Source organism: Lolium rigidum, chromosome 3 (assembly GCF_022539505.1).
Source record: "Lolium rigidum isolate FL_2022 chromosome 3, APGP_CSIRO_Lrig_0.1, whole genome shotgun sequence".
NCBI lineage: Eukaryota > Viridiplantae > Streptophyta > Magnoliopsida > Poales > Poaceae > Lolium > Lolium rigidum.
In genome coordinates, this window is record NC_061510.1 from 146,955,834 (window position 1) to 146,973,154 (window position 17,321).

General features: G+C 46.0%; 1 protein-coding gene across 1 annotated transcript; it reads right to left on the reverse strand.

Moving 5' to 3' along the window:
* Positions 1 to 4,056: 4,056 nt before the first annotated feature.
* On the reverse strand, positions 4,057 to 4,975 carry LOC124695632 (uncharacterized protein At5g39865-like). The gene has a single exon (XM_047228458.1). It carries the CDS (start codon positions 4,973 to 4,975, stop codon positions 4,358 to 4,360), a length of 618 nt encoding a protein of 205 aa, XP_047084414.1. The 3' UTR covers positions 4,057 to 4,357.
* Positions 4,976 to 17,321: the final 12,346 nt, after the last annotated feature.

Below are 17,321 nucleotides of genomic sequence, written 5' to 3' on the forward strand. Positions count from 1 at the left end.
TGTGCCTTCTGCATATATATATTATCCTAGTCAATGAAATAGATCCACTTATAGCATATGTTTAAGACAAGCTTGTGCCTCTTGTTTAAAGTCCAAGAATCAAGCCTGCAGACAAAAAGAGGAAATTGACCCGGTAGACCGAATATTATCTAGCAGAGTTAGAAATCTAGAGAATATGATTAATAGACTAGAAGCAGAATTAGAGGAGCTAAAATATAAGTTAGAGAGGAATCCAATGGAATTACCCATCATTAAGGTAAAGGAAGAAGGACAATCATAAAAAAATAAGACATACAAAGAATGTTTGGTCAAGGGTGCAGATCCTCTTGACGTCCAATATATAGCCATAAAGGTTGAAGAAAAGCTTCAACAAATATACCCATAATGGAAAAAAGGAAATAGAACAAGAAATATTAAATGAAGTTAAAGAAGAAATGAAAGAAGAATTCAGTAAAATAAAGAAAGAGTATGATCACTTTGGTCAGCTCTTAAATAATGAAGCACAAAATAAGACGGACGAAACAATGGAAGACTCCCAACATCCTGAATAATTCAATAATACTGTTATGTCTATCAATAATTCTGGCGTGGAGGACCGACCCAAATCCAATCAGTATTTGAATTGATATTGCTATCAATTATTCGGGCTAGACCGTAGAGGACCTATACTCGAATGCTTGGTAAAATTCGAAATTTCCAAAAAAAAAGTAAAAGGAATCGAGACATTCTTCACATGAAGACAAGAAGAAGCCAATCAATCAAAAGAGAAGGCCATAAGTTCCAAGATATGTTTTCTCTTTTTTACATAGGTAGGCCACAAAAAATATTAATATTTCGTGAAACTTGACGAATGCACATATATTATGAAGATGTACATGTAAAAAAAAATGTCAAAATTTCTCAACACTTCAAAATATGATTTTTTGGTAAAGGGAGCATACGCACTCAGGAGCCGAATTGAATTTCCGTTCCAGTGAAATTGCTAGGAGATATGTTTTGCTCATCTGAGTTTCTTTGTGACTAATTAAGAAATGTAGCATGTTGGAAACTAACTTCAGGAATGGATCTTGTCAGTGGCAACGTGATGAAACTGAAACCATGTGCCATATCAACGCCAGGTGATATATACGAAGCTGCAGAAGGCCTGCATGGACAGAGCCTCTGCAGGAGGCTGGCTCAACATGTTCAATATGAGCACCATCGGTTGTAGCGCTAAGAAAATAATAGCTCGGTCCAGCTCACAGAACAAGCAACACCAATGGCCCGCAACAGCAAACAAGTTGTTAATTATTCTTCAATTATTTGTGCAAGGAACATATGCATGGACATTAAATTGGTTTAATCTCTTTGTCAAAATGAAATGAAGCATAGTTCTTGCCTGTCAATTAGTACAAGCAAGTACGTCCCTACATGATGCAATGATTTTTTGGTCCCTCGCGTCCAAGCTTAGAGCATCTCCACTCGTCCCCCCGACGAGGCCCCCGGCGAGCGTTTTTTCCATCCGGACGGCGTAATTCGGTCCAGTCGCGCCCCCGGTTCCTCGTTTTCGTCCGGATTTGGGCCTAAATCCATCCGGCGATCCCACGCCATCCCCGGCCCCCCGGGGAGCGCTTGGGGACTCCGGACGAGTGAAAAGCGGGGAAGGGCCCGATCCGTCGGTGACTCGACGCACGAACCCCACCGCCACGTCGCTCAAAATCTCCCCCACCCCTCGTATCTCTCTCGCCGCCGGCACCACCCCGCCGGCTTGTTGCCCAGATTGCGCCGCCACTCCTTCCCCACCTGCCTATATTCCGCCGTGTTTGGACGACGGTCTATCCGGCTGCTCTTCCGCCGGCCTGTTTTCCGGCCTGCTTGCTCGTCGTCGCTCGCGGCTCGGGTTGCCTCGACCACGCCCGTCAGGTGTTCGTCCATTTGCCTCGCCGGCCATGGACTCGGACGAAGAGGAGGAGCAGATGTTCGTCGAGCTTATGCAAGAAGAGATGGCAGCAGCCGCCCAAGACGAGGAGCACATGATGATCCTTGGTTGCTTGGCAAGCATGTACGGCGGACTGGCAACTCGTCGGCGTGGTGGGTCGGCACGAGGTCGCCGGAAGTGCAAGCCGAGACAGCGAATGGAGGGCTACTGCATGTTGTACGCCGACTACTTCGCCGACAATCCATTGCACGGTGAGAGTGTTTTCCGGCGTCGTTTCAGGATGAGCAGAAAGTTATTTCTGGAAATTGTGTATGCCATCCGCCACTTTGATCCCTACTTCAGATGCAAGGCGGATTGCACTGGTTTGGTTGGATTTTCGTCACTGCAGAAGTGCACAGTGGCTATGAGGATGCTGGCGTATGGAGCTCCCGGTGATACTGCAGATGACTATCTTCGCATGGCGGAGTCCACCGCCCTTGATTGTTTCTACCGGTTCTGCAGGGACGTCATAGCAGTGTTCGGGGACTATTACTTGAGATCACCCACTGTCGAAGACACTCAGAGGATCCTTGCAACAAATGAAGCTAGAGGTTTTTCAGGGATGCTTGGAAGCATTGACTGCATGCATTGGCAATGGAAGAACTGTCCGTTTGCGTGGCAGGGAATGTACAAGGGTCACAAAAAAGGCTGCACTGTGATACTTGAAGCGAGTGGCTACCCATGATCTTTGGATTTGGCACTCTTTCTTTGGTATGCCTGGATCCAACAATGACATCAACGTCCTAAACTGCTCCCCGGTCTTTTCCAAGCTTGTTGAGGGTCATGCTCCCCGGTGGACTATGTGATCAATGGTCGGCACTACAACAAAGGATACTACCTTGCAGACGGTATCTATCCAAAGTGGGCAACATTTGTGAAGACGATCTCCAATCCTAGCACCCCCAAACTTTGCGAGTTTGTCAAGAAACAAGAAGCTTGCCGAAAAGACGTCGAGCGAGCATTTGGTGTCCTACAGCAGAGATTTGTCTGTCGTCCGGTTCCCCGCTATGACTTGGTCCAAAGATCAGATGTGGGAGGTGATGAACTGCTGTGTGTGCCTACACAACATGATTATTGAAGATGAGCGAAAGCATCCGGTTCCTCCGGCTGAGCAAGAAGCACCATATGAGAGAGAGGGTCCTCTTGCACAGCCTAATCACCAGGTGCCTCCATCATGGGCCGCCTTCATTGCTATGCGCCGGGAGATTCGAGACTCTACAATGCACCAGCTGCTGCAAGATGATCTGGTGGAGCACATATGGAGGCTCCGAGGCAACGCCAACGCCGACGCCAACTAGTCTGTCTTAATTTGTTTGAAAAATTGTGAAATTGTGTGCTTCATTTGTTTCAGCACTTGTTAAACATTGTACTGTTATCGCCGAATTTGTTTCAGCAATTCTCGTCCTCTTGTTTGCCGAACTTGTTAAATTTTATGTTGAATTTGTTTGAAATATGTCAAATGGTCGAGGTTGGGGGTTTCCTGCCGGGGGACGGCTGGAACTTCGGCGCTCCCCACGCCAAATCTTCATCCAATCCGGACGAAAATTTCGCCGGATTTGGGCGTGGGGAGCGCCAACGAGTGGGGATGCTCTTATGGATGAATTCGCTTATTCAGAATGTACAGAGAGTTACCAACCTTAAACTGGTTTGTCCTTAAAAAAAGAAACTGTACTGATTTCTCATTGTCTTGAACTTGCATTGCATGCTGACTATGTGTATCGTTTCATGGAGATTATCAAAGGCAAAGATTTCGCTCTTTTGTTTCCAAGTAAGAATTATCTCCTCTTGATGGACTAACTTTGTCAAAACCGGTTGAGTGCCACAAGGTGCACGAAGAGTTGTACTCTAGAAGTTAGGAAGAATTGAACTCATGGTCCTAAATAAATAGGAAGTGGTGAACTGATATTGCTGAAGAATGTTCTTCAAACTACACAATGCAAACAACAAACCAGTAGGTGTCTAATAGTATAACAGAGATTTAATAATAAGCTAGGAGTGAGATGTGTTGCCTGTAGGTGTTAAATGAAACCATTTGCATATCTGATATCAGAACAAAATCTTTATCTAATAATCTATCCACCTGGAAGTCAAGCAAACCATCAAATTATAGATGGAACAGATAGGTGTATACATTTGTCCAACCTACAGAATAGTTGACACATTTCATACATACAAACACATGTCTATGCACAGCTTGCAAATCTCACAACTATAGGGGCGGACGAGAACTCATTGTTCTTGACTGCCACATAGAAACAGCAAACACAGCCCACAAAGTAGAAAGAACTACATGACCACGAGAATTTACAGGCCAAGAAAACAAGAAACACACCTCCGTTCTACCGTCTCTAATCTTTCTACTATGGAGTATAACACGCAAATATTCGTATAGCAAAGCGGTCAAGAACAGCAACTGGAGCAGCGTACCAAGCCGTTCTCGTTGCAGTCGGCGCAGCGGCTGGTGTGGCCTTCCTCCTCGACGAAGACCTTCCGGGAGCCGGCGCAGGCCGGGCACGGCACGAAGCGGACGCCCCCGCAGGGGCCGCATACGAAGGCTGGGTCCTGCCCCGCGACGCCCTGGAGGAGCCGCCGCAGCTCGCCGGCCTCATGCAGCTGCCTGACCTCGTCGGCGCCGCCGACGAGCCGGCCGCCCACGAAGAGCTGCGGGAGGGAGAACCCGCGGCCCCGCGCCGCGAGCAGCCCCTGGAGCTCCCGGCGCAGCGCGGCGTCCATGGACACGTCCCGCTCGTCCACGGCCACGCGGAAGCCGCGCAGCACGGCGCGCACCGCGGAGCAGTCGGTGAAGGTGCGGCGCACGCCGCGGAGCGACGTCGTGTATAAGACCACCGCCGGGTGCGGGGTCCGCGCGTCGGGGAGCTGCTGCTGTTGGCGCCGCGCGGGCTGCAGGCGGCGGCCCTGGCCCTGGTAGGGGTGGTGGTACGTCAGCGACCGCGCCAGCTGGTGCGGCAGCGGCTTCTTGACGTACGGCCAGGATGAACCGCCGCCGGCGTCGTCCATCTCCGATCGGCGATCGCCTTCTCGGCAGAAGATTATGGCTAGGAATTTGGGGCGAGAGGAAGGGGATACAGTCTTACAGAGGGGGATGACGAAGGTGGGTGTCGTGGTGCGCTCGTGCCTGTGTAGTTTGGGACTTGGAGGTTAACGATGACGAAGGCAACAAAGCCGATGGTATAGTTTGACCAATGATTGACAGTAATGTGCAGATAAAAGAAGTGAAAAACACACTCCAATTTGCCAATGATGAATAAGCAACTCCTTAAAATTTGCAATATCGTTGACACTGAGGAAGAGGGTGAGATGGCCAGCGGCGGGAGGCGAGCTTGTAAGGTGGAAAACGGTTTACCGGCCAAATCAGCTGGGGACAAGTCTTGTCTAAGAGCATCTCCGTTCGTCTCCCCGACGAGGTTCCCGGTAGCCGTTTTTTACATCCAGATTGCGTTATTTGATCCAGCCACACCCTCGGCTTCTCGTTTTTTTTTTTCCCGGATTTGGCTTTCATCCGTCCGGAGAGTCCAGGCCATCCCGGCCCCCCGGGGTGCGTTCGGAGACTCCGGACGAGAGAAAAGCAGGGACGGGCCCGCTCTATCGGCGAGAGAACACACGAACCCCACCACTTTGTCGTCTCAAATCTCCCCTCCCCTCTCGTTGCTCTGTCGCCGCCGACACCACCCCTCGCCAATCCGCCGTCCGGTTGCCTTAACTCCACCCGTTCCTCCACCCAGCAGCCTATATTCCGCCGCCCGTCCTGCCCTCTGCCTATATTCTGCCCTCCAAAAAAGGTTGCACTGTGATACCTGAGACAGTGGCTACCTATGATCTCTAGATTTGGCACTCCTTCTTTGGTATGCCGGGATCCAACAACGACATCAACGTCTTGCAGTGCTCGCCGATCTTCTCCAAGCTTGTTGAGGGTCATGCTCCTCCGGTTAAATTTGTGATCAATGGCGAACAATACAATAAGGGATTGCAGACGGTATCTATCCAAAGTGGGCAACATTTGTGAAGACTATCTCAATTCTCGGCCTCCCGAAGGAGCAGCAGTTTGCCAAGGAACAAGAAGGTTGCCGAAAGGACGTCGAGCGTGCATTTGGTGTCCTCCAGCAGAGATTTGTTGTAGTCCGGTTCCCCGCTTTGACTTGGTCCAAAGATCAGATGTGGGAGGTGATGACCTGTTGTGTGTGCTTACACAACATGATTATCGAGAATGAGAGGAAGTAACCGGTTTCTCCGAGCGAGCAAGCTGCACCATATGACAGAGAGGGTCCTCTTGCACAGCCTAACCACCAAGTGTCGGCATCGTGGGCTGCGTTCATTGCTATGCGTCAGGAGATTCGAGACTCCACAATGCATCAATAGCTGCAGGATGATCTGGTGGAGCACATATGGATGCTTCGAGACAACAACAACTAGTTTTCATTTGATTTGTTTCAAAACTTGTCTTGTTTTGTTGAACTGTAACATTTATTTGTAAAAATAAGCCAAATGTTGGCAAAACTGGTCAAATTCACCGAACTATATTTGATTTTGGATGTTTCCAGGGACATTTTTTTCTCAAAATCGCCGAACACCGGGTGTCTACCAGGGAGACGGCTGGAACTTCGGCGCTCCCCGGGCGAAACTTTCGTCCAATCAGGCGCTATTTAAAGCCGGATTTGGCCGTGGGGAGCGCCAACGGCTGGAGATGCTCTAAGCTGTAGGAGCATCTCTAGCAGAGCCCATAAAAATGCGAACTGAAAACCCGAAGTTCAGTTCACCGAACTCGTCTTTACGGGTCGAAAAATGGTTCTGTTTTACGGTTTTGGTTTACGGGCTCTATTCTGCGCTAGCGGCTTCCGAACCCGTAAAGGCAGAGTTTTTCATAGAATTCATATGCAAGACATACAACAATCGATCATAATTAATCAAATATCATCCAAATTATTAAAACACATAAACAATAGTCTGAACCAAATTATTACAATAGTTTTGGGAAAATTGAATAAATAAAAAATGTCTTAACCAAATTACAACAATTTTCGGAAAATTAGAGAAATAAACAAATGTCTCAAAAATGATACATGTGACAATTAAATGAATGAAATGGTAGGATCAAAGGCGACGGCCATGTCGCTGCCAGTGGTGCATTTTCAGATCATAAACGAGTTGGGCATGGGTACTGGCATTCTCAATCTGCCGATGAGTTTAAAGGAAAGATTCAATGCGATCCGGATTGCGTTGGGGTTCCACTCGGGTGCCAACATTGTCATAGAAGCAGGGAAAACTCAACTCTCTTTCATCCTCGATGATCATGTTGTGAAGAATCACACAATATGTCATGATGTTGACAAGGGTTTTTTTGTTCCAAAATCGGGCTGGGCCACGAACAATAGCAAACCTTGCTTCCAAAACACCGAAAGTTCTCTCAATGTCATTGCGAGTTGCTTCTTGAGATTTGGCAAATTCAGCGTGTTGTGGGTATACTTCATGGGTGTACCATCGACAGTGCCTAGATCCGGCAAGCCCGGGTGGCCCACAGACGGTGATGTGGCATGTGGCCCATCGGGCGGCCCAGTTGCTGTAGATCATGAAGGATGAAGTCCAGCCAGGATAGGGAAGCCGGATCCTAACCGACCTTCGGAGGAGGCCGGATCCGTGAAGGCCCATAAGGAACCCGGATCCAGTACGACGTAGATGGAAGGCGGATCTTTGACGTACACGGCAAGACATTGTACCATAGTTAGGCAACCTGTAATCCGGCTAGGACTCTCCATGTAAACCCTAGATCCGCGCGCCTATATAAGCCGGATCTCGGGAGCCCTAGAGGGACAACCACAACTCATTGTAACAACGCGAAAGCGCCCAGATAATTCCAGACAAGCAGCAGTAGGCCTTGCCATCGTGCAGGTGTTCCGAAGCTGGGTAAATCGCGTACCACAGTCCCGTGTGCACTCTGCCCCATGGCCCCTACTTCTTCTCCCCCTCGTGAGGATCCCTCCTCCGAGGTACCATCGAATAGGCAACCACAGTTGGCGCCCACCGTGGGGCCTGCGGCGTCTGGAGGCCGGAACCGGGAGGGTTCCGCCATGGGAAGCTACGACGACTCCATCGCTGTGGGGCGTGTCCTCTATGCCGGGAACTTTCCGATCGTCCCTCCGGACGAGTGCTGGATTCCGGCTAAGACCGACCCCGTCAAGCTCTCCATCGTCCCGATTGGCGGCATACACATCTTCATCGGCGAAACCGTCGATTTCGACGGGAACGCACTGGTAAGTAAAGCTGACGCGACCGCCGTTGAGCAGGACGTAGTCGCGAAGATCCGATCTGAGATGCAGGAACTTCCTAAGGAAGATTCCGCCTTAGATCTGGAAAAATCAAAGCCCACCCAATCCGCCCCTGAGCAGGAAATAAAGGTGGAAGACCAATGCAGATCCGCCTGGGTCTCCCAGGTGTTAGAGAAGCAAAGGTGTCACTTCATGCACTTCTTAGGCCATACCGCAGGAGCCGCCCCTCAAGAAGCTGGAGCTGGCCTCATGCAGGTTGAGGCACCGGAAAACAACACTGCTCCGGATCAGCAGGAGACTGTCGGAGAAAGCAACGCTCCGGGTGAAGAATCGATCCTGGGCAACCTAAGCCCAATCTTCGGGGATACCTCCTCCATGGATACCGAAGAGTTCGATCGCAAGATGAAGGAATTCGGAGGCGGTGATCAGCCCGAAGTTGAATCCGCCCAGCCTAAACAGGTTCTCGCAACCTTGGCGGCGCTGGACCAACGGGAATCCGAAGCTGAGAATACCCAATCTGATCCACAACCATCCAATGCAGGATCTCCGCTATCGCGGGAACGACCGCAGAAGGAAGTCCTGTCCCCAGAAGAACTGGTTGAACAGGCAGGTGTCAACACCCGGATTTTTAAGTCCAGATGCCTATTATGCCATACATCGCAATCCCAGGAAGATTGTTCTTGCGAGACATAACGGTCGATATCATAAGTCATCATTCATTACAAACCATAGTCGTCTTACAAATTCAGATCACATGATCCAATATTACACAAATAGTTGATCTAATGATCAACGAACACATTACATAGCGGAAGCGTAATAGAAGGGGACTATCTAGTCCACAGGCCAACGCTTGACGTTAGAAGAACTCCTAGTTGGTGTAGACGTCCTGCTGACCGTCATCTTCATACTACTTGTCCTCTTCATAGTCTGGTCATTGGAATAGCCAGGAACACAGCCGTGAGTACTTTAAAGTACTCGCAAACTAATACTAATGTAAGTACTATCAATTCTAGTAATGGGGTGCTAAGCTCTAGTTTTATTTGCATAAAGCCAATTTTAGTTCACAAGCATTTGATAAAAGACTCTTCATAGGCTAACTAACTCAAGTGGGAACATTAGTGTCATTCCCACAACTCATTTGTGATTCAAGTTAGGTCCACCATTCAAATCATCAACCCTTTTCCAAGAAATATCTGACAACGGTAACAGTATGGCCTTTCCAACCGTCCGTAACCGTGGACATGGCTATTCGAATAGATTTACACTCTGCAGAGGTTGCACACTTGTGCCACAACATTTGATTACATCCGTCAGGGATAACCCTGAATCATCGTAACTCAGTACGCGGATCATCAACCATAACCTTTCACTTACATACCCTAGTATAGGTACCTCTCCCCATGAGCTTGGCCTCCCAGTGAAGACAAACCGTCAACCTGGGAACTGCACAGGTCTTGGGACGGACAGTTCACCTCATTTCACATCATAGCACTTTTATCGGAGGCAACCTTGGCATAACCCCTATGATGCTTGTTCAGAGGGAACCCATACTAAGATGCATAAACTTCCAGTTAAGCCCTACCCATATTCAGGTATTGTGGGGGTACTCAACAATTGGAAAGGTATCGCATTCAAATCAACCGTCCGTTTTTATCAAATTCACCAATTCATTCACAGGTCATATTCACCTTCAAAATCTTTCAATAGAAGGACTCATCATTCCAAGGTTTTCAAATTCATTTCAAAATCACAAGTTCCCATCTAGAGTAGTCACTTTTATTTGTTAGCACTAGCACTAGTCATGAGGGGTGCTACTTAGTTCATAAGCTTCTTAGGCCAAGTTTAATACTCTTGCTCTACTCTATATTTAGACCAAAGTTAACTATAAAAGTAAGCTTTGAATAAACAAAGTAAAAAACTTGCAAGGTATAAACTTGGGATAAGATCATTGAACATAAGGTAAAGTGGAATGGTGCCTTGCTCAAGAGAGCTTTGCACTTGCAAGAATATTAGCTTGCCTTGGTTGGTGTACTAGTCAAAGTGGTCTTCCTCTTCCTGGCAGTAGACCTCCTCCTCCTGGTACTCCTCGGTACTAGCGTCTAAAAACGGATACGAGGTAACAATCACCAAACAAGCTTAAGATCTAGTCTAAGCACACAAAGGGGTTCACACCAAACTATCCTAGCATCATCACATACCTAACATGTGGGTTGCATTTGTTTTCTTACTTGAAGAAAAATAATTTCCTCTCATTACAATTATTAACTAGTGCTCTCTTTAGTTCTTTGAGGAAATAATTTCCTCTCATTAAAGCTTGTTAAGATTTAATTTCCTCCAACAAATCATGCATGAATCCATGTTGACCAAGGTCAACCATTCATCATCATCATTTGAGAAAATGATTTAAATCAGGTAGAGTACCTCATGCAATTTAACACTACTTTGATCATAAGTTAATGTCATCAACTAAGTCAATATGAGATTATGTAGAACATGGTTACTACCTCATATCGAATTACTTGAGACAAGATTTAAATGAGAGCAAGCCTCTCATATGATTTATAAATAGTTTTGGACAATATCACATGACTAGAAATAGCCATAGATTCCTTTATTTAAACTAGGCCATGATCATACAAAGTAACCATGTCATATTTTTGCAGAAACATGTAGTGTAAGTGAAATGTGATTTATGGGAGTTGGAATCAACTCAAAAGCATTTTTGGTTGATTTTTAATAATTGTTTGAAGTTGCAAAAGTTCCTGCCTTGTTATTTTTGTCACATTATTTCTACAAAGTATCTCATAATGAGGCCAGTGGGGTTGGATAGATCTTTTCTCTAGCTTTTCAACCATATTCAGTTCATCAAATTTTGTCGAGCCAATTTGATTCTATCTAAATTTGAAAAAGCATATGAAAGCAATTTAGATTTAAAACAGAAATTCGAAATTTGAAATAGTGGGCCGTGCGGGAAAACTAAACTGGCCTAAATGAATTTAAACGGGAGAACCAGCCCAGCACGCGTGGGCTGCTGACAGAGTGGGCTCCACCTGTCAGTCTCTGTTTAAACGCGAAAGGGTACGGGTGGCTCTGGGACGTTGGATTAGAACGAGATCCGACGGATCTCATTCGTCGTCGTCGCCGGCGAGAAGAGCTCACTGGCCCGGCGCAGGTAGGGGGTGGGAGGCTCACCGGCGGAGAGGCGAGGGCTGGCAGTGTGCTCGGTGAAGGTGTAGACGACGGCGAAGCTCCAGGTACCGGCGGCGTCTCCGGGGAGGGCTCCAATCGACGACGAGCTTCCGCGGTGGCTCACGGCAGTGGTGGTGATATTGAGGGGCTACGGCGGCTAATGTCGATGGGCGAGTGGCTGAGGAGGTCGAGGGAGATGAGAGGAAGCTTGCGGTGTGGAGAAATGAACGAGGGGAGGTCTCCTTTTATAGGCGCGGAAGGGGACCAAGGTGCTGCGGCCATGTCGACAATGGCGCGGGCGTTCCGAGGGGCTAAAGGGGTAGGTGATGGTGCGGCGGTGTTCAGCACGTCCGTGCGGTTCTCCTGGCAGTGACGGCGAGACTAGGAGGTGCCAAACTCGGTCGGGCACGTGCAAACATCTGCGCGGCCGTGGCGGAGGGTTTGGTCGTCTCCGGCGACGGCGGGCGCGGGTCGGCGATGCGAGGATGTCCGTGGGGTTCCTGGTGTGGCGGGGAAGCTCAAGGAGAAGGAAATGAGGCTAGGGGTGCTGCGGCGCATCGAGACGACGCGTGCCCGTGGCGCGCTCCGGCAGACACGCGTCGACGTGGCCATGCCGTTCCTGGCGTGCCAGAGCATCGCGGGCGCGTGCGTGTCTGGTGCTTGTCGTCCTCTCCTCGACCAATGACGGGTACCAGCATGCTCAGGAGATCAAGGGGAGTCAGTAAGGCATGGTGGCTAGGGTTGGAGGTGAGAGGAGAGAGGGGGAGCATGTCCATGGGGAACATGGCCGGCATGGCCATGGCTAGGCCATGTCTAGCCCTCCTCTAGGGTTTTAATGGCCTGGCTTAGGTTGAGAGGGGACCAGGGGACAAGCTTGAGTCAAGTGGTGGATGATGTCTACGGGTGCTTCTATTCTTGTAGACAGTGTTGGGCCTCCAAGAGCAGAGGTTTGTAGAACAGCAGCAAGTTTCCCTTAAGTGGATCACCCAAGGTTTATCGAACTCAGGGAGGAAGAGGTCAAAGATATCCCTCTCATGCAACCCTGCAACCAGAAAGCAAGAAGTCTCTTGTGTCCCCAACACACCTAATAGGTGCACTAGTTCGGCGAAGAGATAGCGAAATACAAGTGGTATGAATAAATGCGAGCAGTAGCAACGGCACCAGAAAAGTGCTTTGCTGTCCAGGACTGGTGTGTGGTTGATGGTGGTAATATTGCAGGAAGTATAGATGCGAGTAAAACGAGTAAACAAACAGCGATAGCAAGTATTTAGGAACAAGGCCTAGGGATCATACTTTCACTAGTGGACACTCTCAACATTGATCACATAACAAAATAAATAGATAGATGCTAGACTCTACACCCTCTTGTTGGATGATGAACACCACTAACCGTGTAGGATTACACGAACCCTCAATGCCGGAGTTAACAAGCTCCACAATATTCAATGTTCATGTTTAAATAACCTTAGAGTGCATGACAGATCAACATAACCAAACCAAGTACTAACATAGCATGCACACTACGAAAGGAGGAATAGATCACATCAATACTATCATAGCAATAGTTAACTTCATAATCTACAAGAGATCACAATCATAGCCTACGCCAAGTACTACACGATGCACACACCGTCACCATTACACCGTGCAGGAGGAATAAACTACTTTAATAACATCACTAGAGTAGCACACAGATATATTGTGATACAAAACACATTGCAATCATAAAGAGATATAAATAAGCACTTCACTATGCCATTCATAACGAGTGAATAAGTATTCCGTGAAATATAGCCTAAGAGACCCACACGGTGCACACACCGTCACCTTTACACACGTGGGACAAGGAGTCTCCGGAGATCACATAAGTAAAATCCACTTGACTAGCACAATGACATCTAGATTACAAGCATCATCATATGAATCTCAATCATGTAAGGCAGCTCATGAGATTATTGTATTGAAGCACATAGGAGAGAGATTAACCACATAGCTACCGGTACAGCCCCGAGCCTCGATGGAGAACTACTCCCTCCTCATGGGAGACAAGCAGCGTTGATGGAGATGGCGGTGGTGTCGATGGAGAAGCCTTCCGGGGGCACTTCCCCGTCCCGGCGGCGTGCCGGAACAGAGACTCCTGTCCCCCGGATCTTGGCTTAGCGATGGCGGCGGCTCCGGAAGGTTTTCTCCGGTTTCGTCGAACGTGTCGAGGTTTTTAGGTCGGGGACCTTTATATAGGCGAAGAGGCGGAGTCGGAGGGTCGACGAGGCGACGACACACTAGGGGGGCGCGGCCAAGGCCCGGGCCGCGCCACCCTGTCGTCTGGGGCCCACAGGGCCCTCCTCTGGCGGCTCTCGGGTGTTCCGGAAGCTTCGTGGAAAAATAGGATGCTCGGGCGTTGATTTCGTCCGATTCCGAGAATATTTCCTTACTAGGATTTCGGAACCAAAAACAGCAGAAAACAACAGAATCGGCCCATCGGCATCTCGTCAATAGGTTAGTTCCGGAAAACGCATAAATATGACATAAAGTATGCATAAAACATGTAGATATCATCAATAATGTGGCATGGAACATAAGAAATTATCGATACGTCGGAGACGTATCGGCATCCCCAAGCTTAGTTCTCGCTCGTCCCGAGCAGGTAAACGATAACAAAGATAATTTCTGGAGTGACATGCCATCATAACCTTGATCATACTATTGTAAGCATATGTAATGAATGCAGCGATCAAAACAATGGTAATGACATGAGTAAACAAACGAATCATAAAGCAAAGAATTTTCATGAATAGTACTTTCAAGACAAGCATCAATAAGTCTTGCATAAGAGTTAACTCATAAAGCAATAAATCAAAGTAAAGGTATTGAAGCAACACAAAAGAAGATTGAAGTTTCAGCGGTTGCTTTCAACTTATAACATGTATATCTCATGGATATTATCAATGTAAAGTAATATAACAAATGCAATATGCAAGTATGTAGGAATCAATGCACAGTTCACACAAGTGTTTGCTTCTTGAGGTGGAGAGAAATAGGTGAACTGACTCAACATAAAAGTAAAAGAAAGGCCCTTCGCAGAGGGAAGCATTGATTGCTATATTTGTGCTAGAGCTTTGGTTTTGAAAACATATAGAGAGCATAAAAGTAAAATTTTGAGAGGTGTTTGTTGTTGTCAACGAATGGTAGTGGGCACTCTAACTACCTTATCAACCAGACTTTCAAGAGCGGCTCCCATGAAGGACGTTATCTCTACCAGCGAGGTAGATCATCCCTCTTCTCTTTTGTTTACACATGTACTTTAGTTTCATTATTTATGGATGACACTCCTCCCAACCTTTTGCTTACACAAGCCATGGCTAACCGAATCCTCGGGTGCCTTCCAACAATCACATACCATGAAGGAGGGTCTATTTGCAAAATTAAGTTGCTTACTGATGAATCAGAGCAAACATGTGAAGAGAATTATTAATGCAAGTTAATTAATCGGGGCTGGGAACCCCATTGCCAGCTCTTTTTGCAAAATTATTGGATAAGCGGATGAAGCCACTAGTCCATTGTGAAAGTCCGTAGAAGTAAATGACAAGATCGAAAGATAAAACACCACATACTTCCTCATGAGCTATAAAACATTGACACAAATCAGAGGTGATAAATTTTGAATTACTTAAAGGTAGCACTCAAGCAATTTACTTTGGAATGGCGGAGAAATACCATGTAGTAGGTAGGTATGGTGGACACAAATGGCATAGTGGTTGGCTCAAGGATTTTGGATGCATGAGAAGTATTCCCTCTCGATACAAGGCTTAGGCTAGCAAGGTTATTTGAAACAAACACAAGGATGAACCGGTGCAGCAAAACTCACATAAAAGACATATTGTAAACATTATAAGACTCTACACCGTCTTCCTTGTTGTTCAAACTCAATACTAGAAATTATCTAGACTTTAGAGAGACCAATTATGCAAACCAAATTTTAGCAAGCTCTATGTATTTCTTCATTAATAGATGCAAAGTATATGATGCAAGAGCTTAAACATGAGCACAACAATTGCCAAGTATCAAATTATTCAAGACATTTTATCAATTACCACATGTAGCATTTCCCGTTTCCAACCATATAATAATTAACAAAGCAGTTTCAACCTTTGCCATGAACATTAAAAACTAAGAACACATGTGTTCATATGAACCAGCGGAGCGTGTCTCTCTCCCACACAAGAATTTATTTATTCAGAGAATGAAAATAACAAAACGAAAATAAAAGCACACAGACGCTCGAAGTAAAGTACATAAGATGTGACCGAATAAAAATATAGTTTCAAGAGAAGAAACCTGATAATTTGTCGATGAAGAAGGGGATGCCTTGGGCATCCCCAAGCTTAGACGCTTGGGTCTTCTTGAAATATGCAGGGATGAACCACGGGAGCATCCCCAAGCTTTGACTTTTCACTCTTCTTGATCATAGTATATCATCCTCCTCTCTTGACCCTTGAAAACTTCCTCCACACCAAACTCAAAACAAACTCATTAGAGGGTTAGTGCATAATCAAAAACTCACATGTTCAGAGGTGACACAATCATTCTTAACACTTCTGGATATTGCACAAAGCTACTGGAAGGTAATGGAACAAAGAAATCCACCCAACAAAGCGAAAGAAGCAATGCGAAATAAAATGCAGAATCTGTCAAAACAGAACAGTCCGTAAAGATGAATTTTATTGAGGCACCAGACTTGCTCAAATGAAAATGCTCAAATTTAATGAAAGTTGCGTACATATCTGAGGATCATGCACGTAAATTGGCATAATTTTCTGAGTTACCTACAGAGAATTAGGCCCAGATTCGTGACAGCAAGAAATCTGTTTCTACGCAGTAATCCAAATCTAGTATGAACCTTACTATCAAAGACTTTACTTGGCACAACAATGCAACAAAACTAAGATAAGGAGAGGTTGCTACAGTAGTAACAACTTCCAAGACACAAATATAAAATAAAAGTACTGTAGCAAAATAAACACATGGGTTATCTCCCAAGAAGTTCTTTCTTTATAGCCATTAAGATGGGCTCAGCAGTTTTAATGATGCACTCGCAAGAAATAGTAGTTGAAGCAAAAGAGAGCATCAAGAAGCAAATTCAAAACAAATTTAAGCCTAACATACTTCCTATGTATAGGAATCTTGTAAATGAACAAATTCATGAGGAGCAAAGTAACAAGCATAGGAAGATAGAACAAGTGTAGCTTCAAAAATTTCAGCACATAGAGAGGCATTTTAGTAACATGAAAATTTCTACAACCATATTTTCCTCTCTCATAATAATATCCAGTAGAATCATGAGCAAACTCAACAATATAACTATCACATAAAGCATTCTTATCATGAGTCTCATGCATAAAATTATTACTACTCCCAACATAAGCATAATCAATTTTATTAGTTGTAGTGGGAGCAAATTCAACAAAGTAGCTATCATTATTATTTTCATCATCAAATATAGGAGGCATATTGTAATCATAATAAAATTTATCCTCCATAACAGGCGGTACTAAAAGACTACTATCATTATAATCATCATATATGGGAGGCAAAGTATCATCAAAGTAAATTTTCTCCTCAATGCTTGGGGGACTAAAAAGATCATGCTCATCAAAACCAGCTTCCCCAAGCTTAGAATTTTCCATATCATTAGCAACAATGGTGTTCAAAGCGTTCATACTAATATGTTCCATAGGTTTTTTAATTTTCGCATCAAACCATCCATGTCTTAAATCAGGAAATAGAATAAGAAGCTCATTGTTGTCCATTATGCCTAACTAGTGTAAACAAGAAACAAAAAGATGCAATTGCAGGATCTAAAGGAAATAGCTTCGAGCACACACACAACGGCG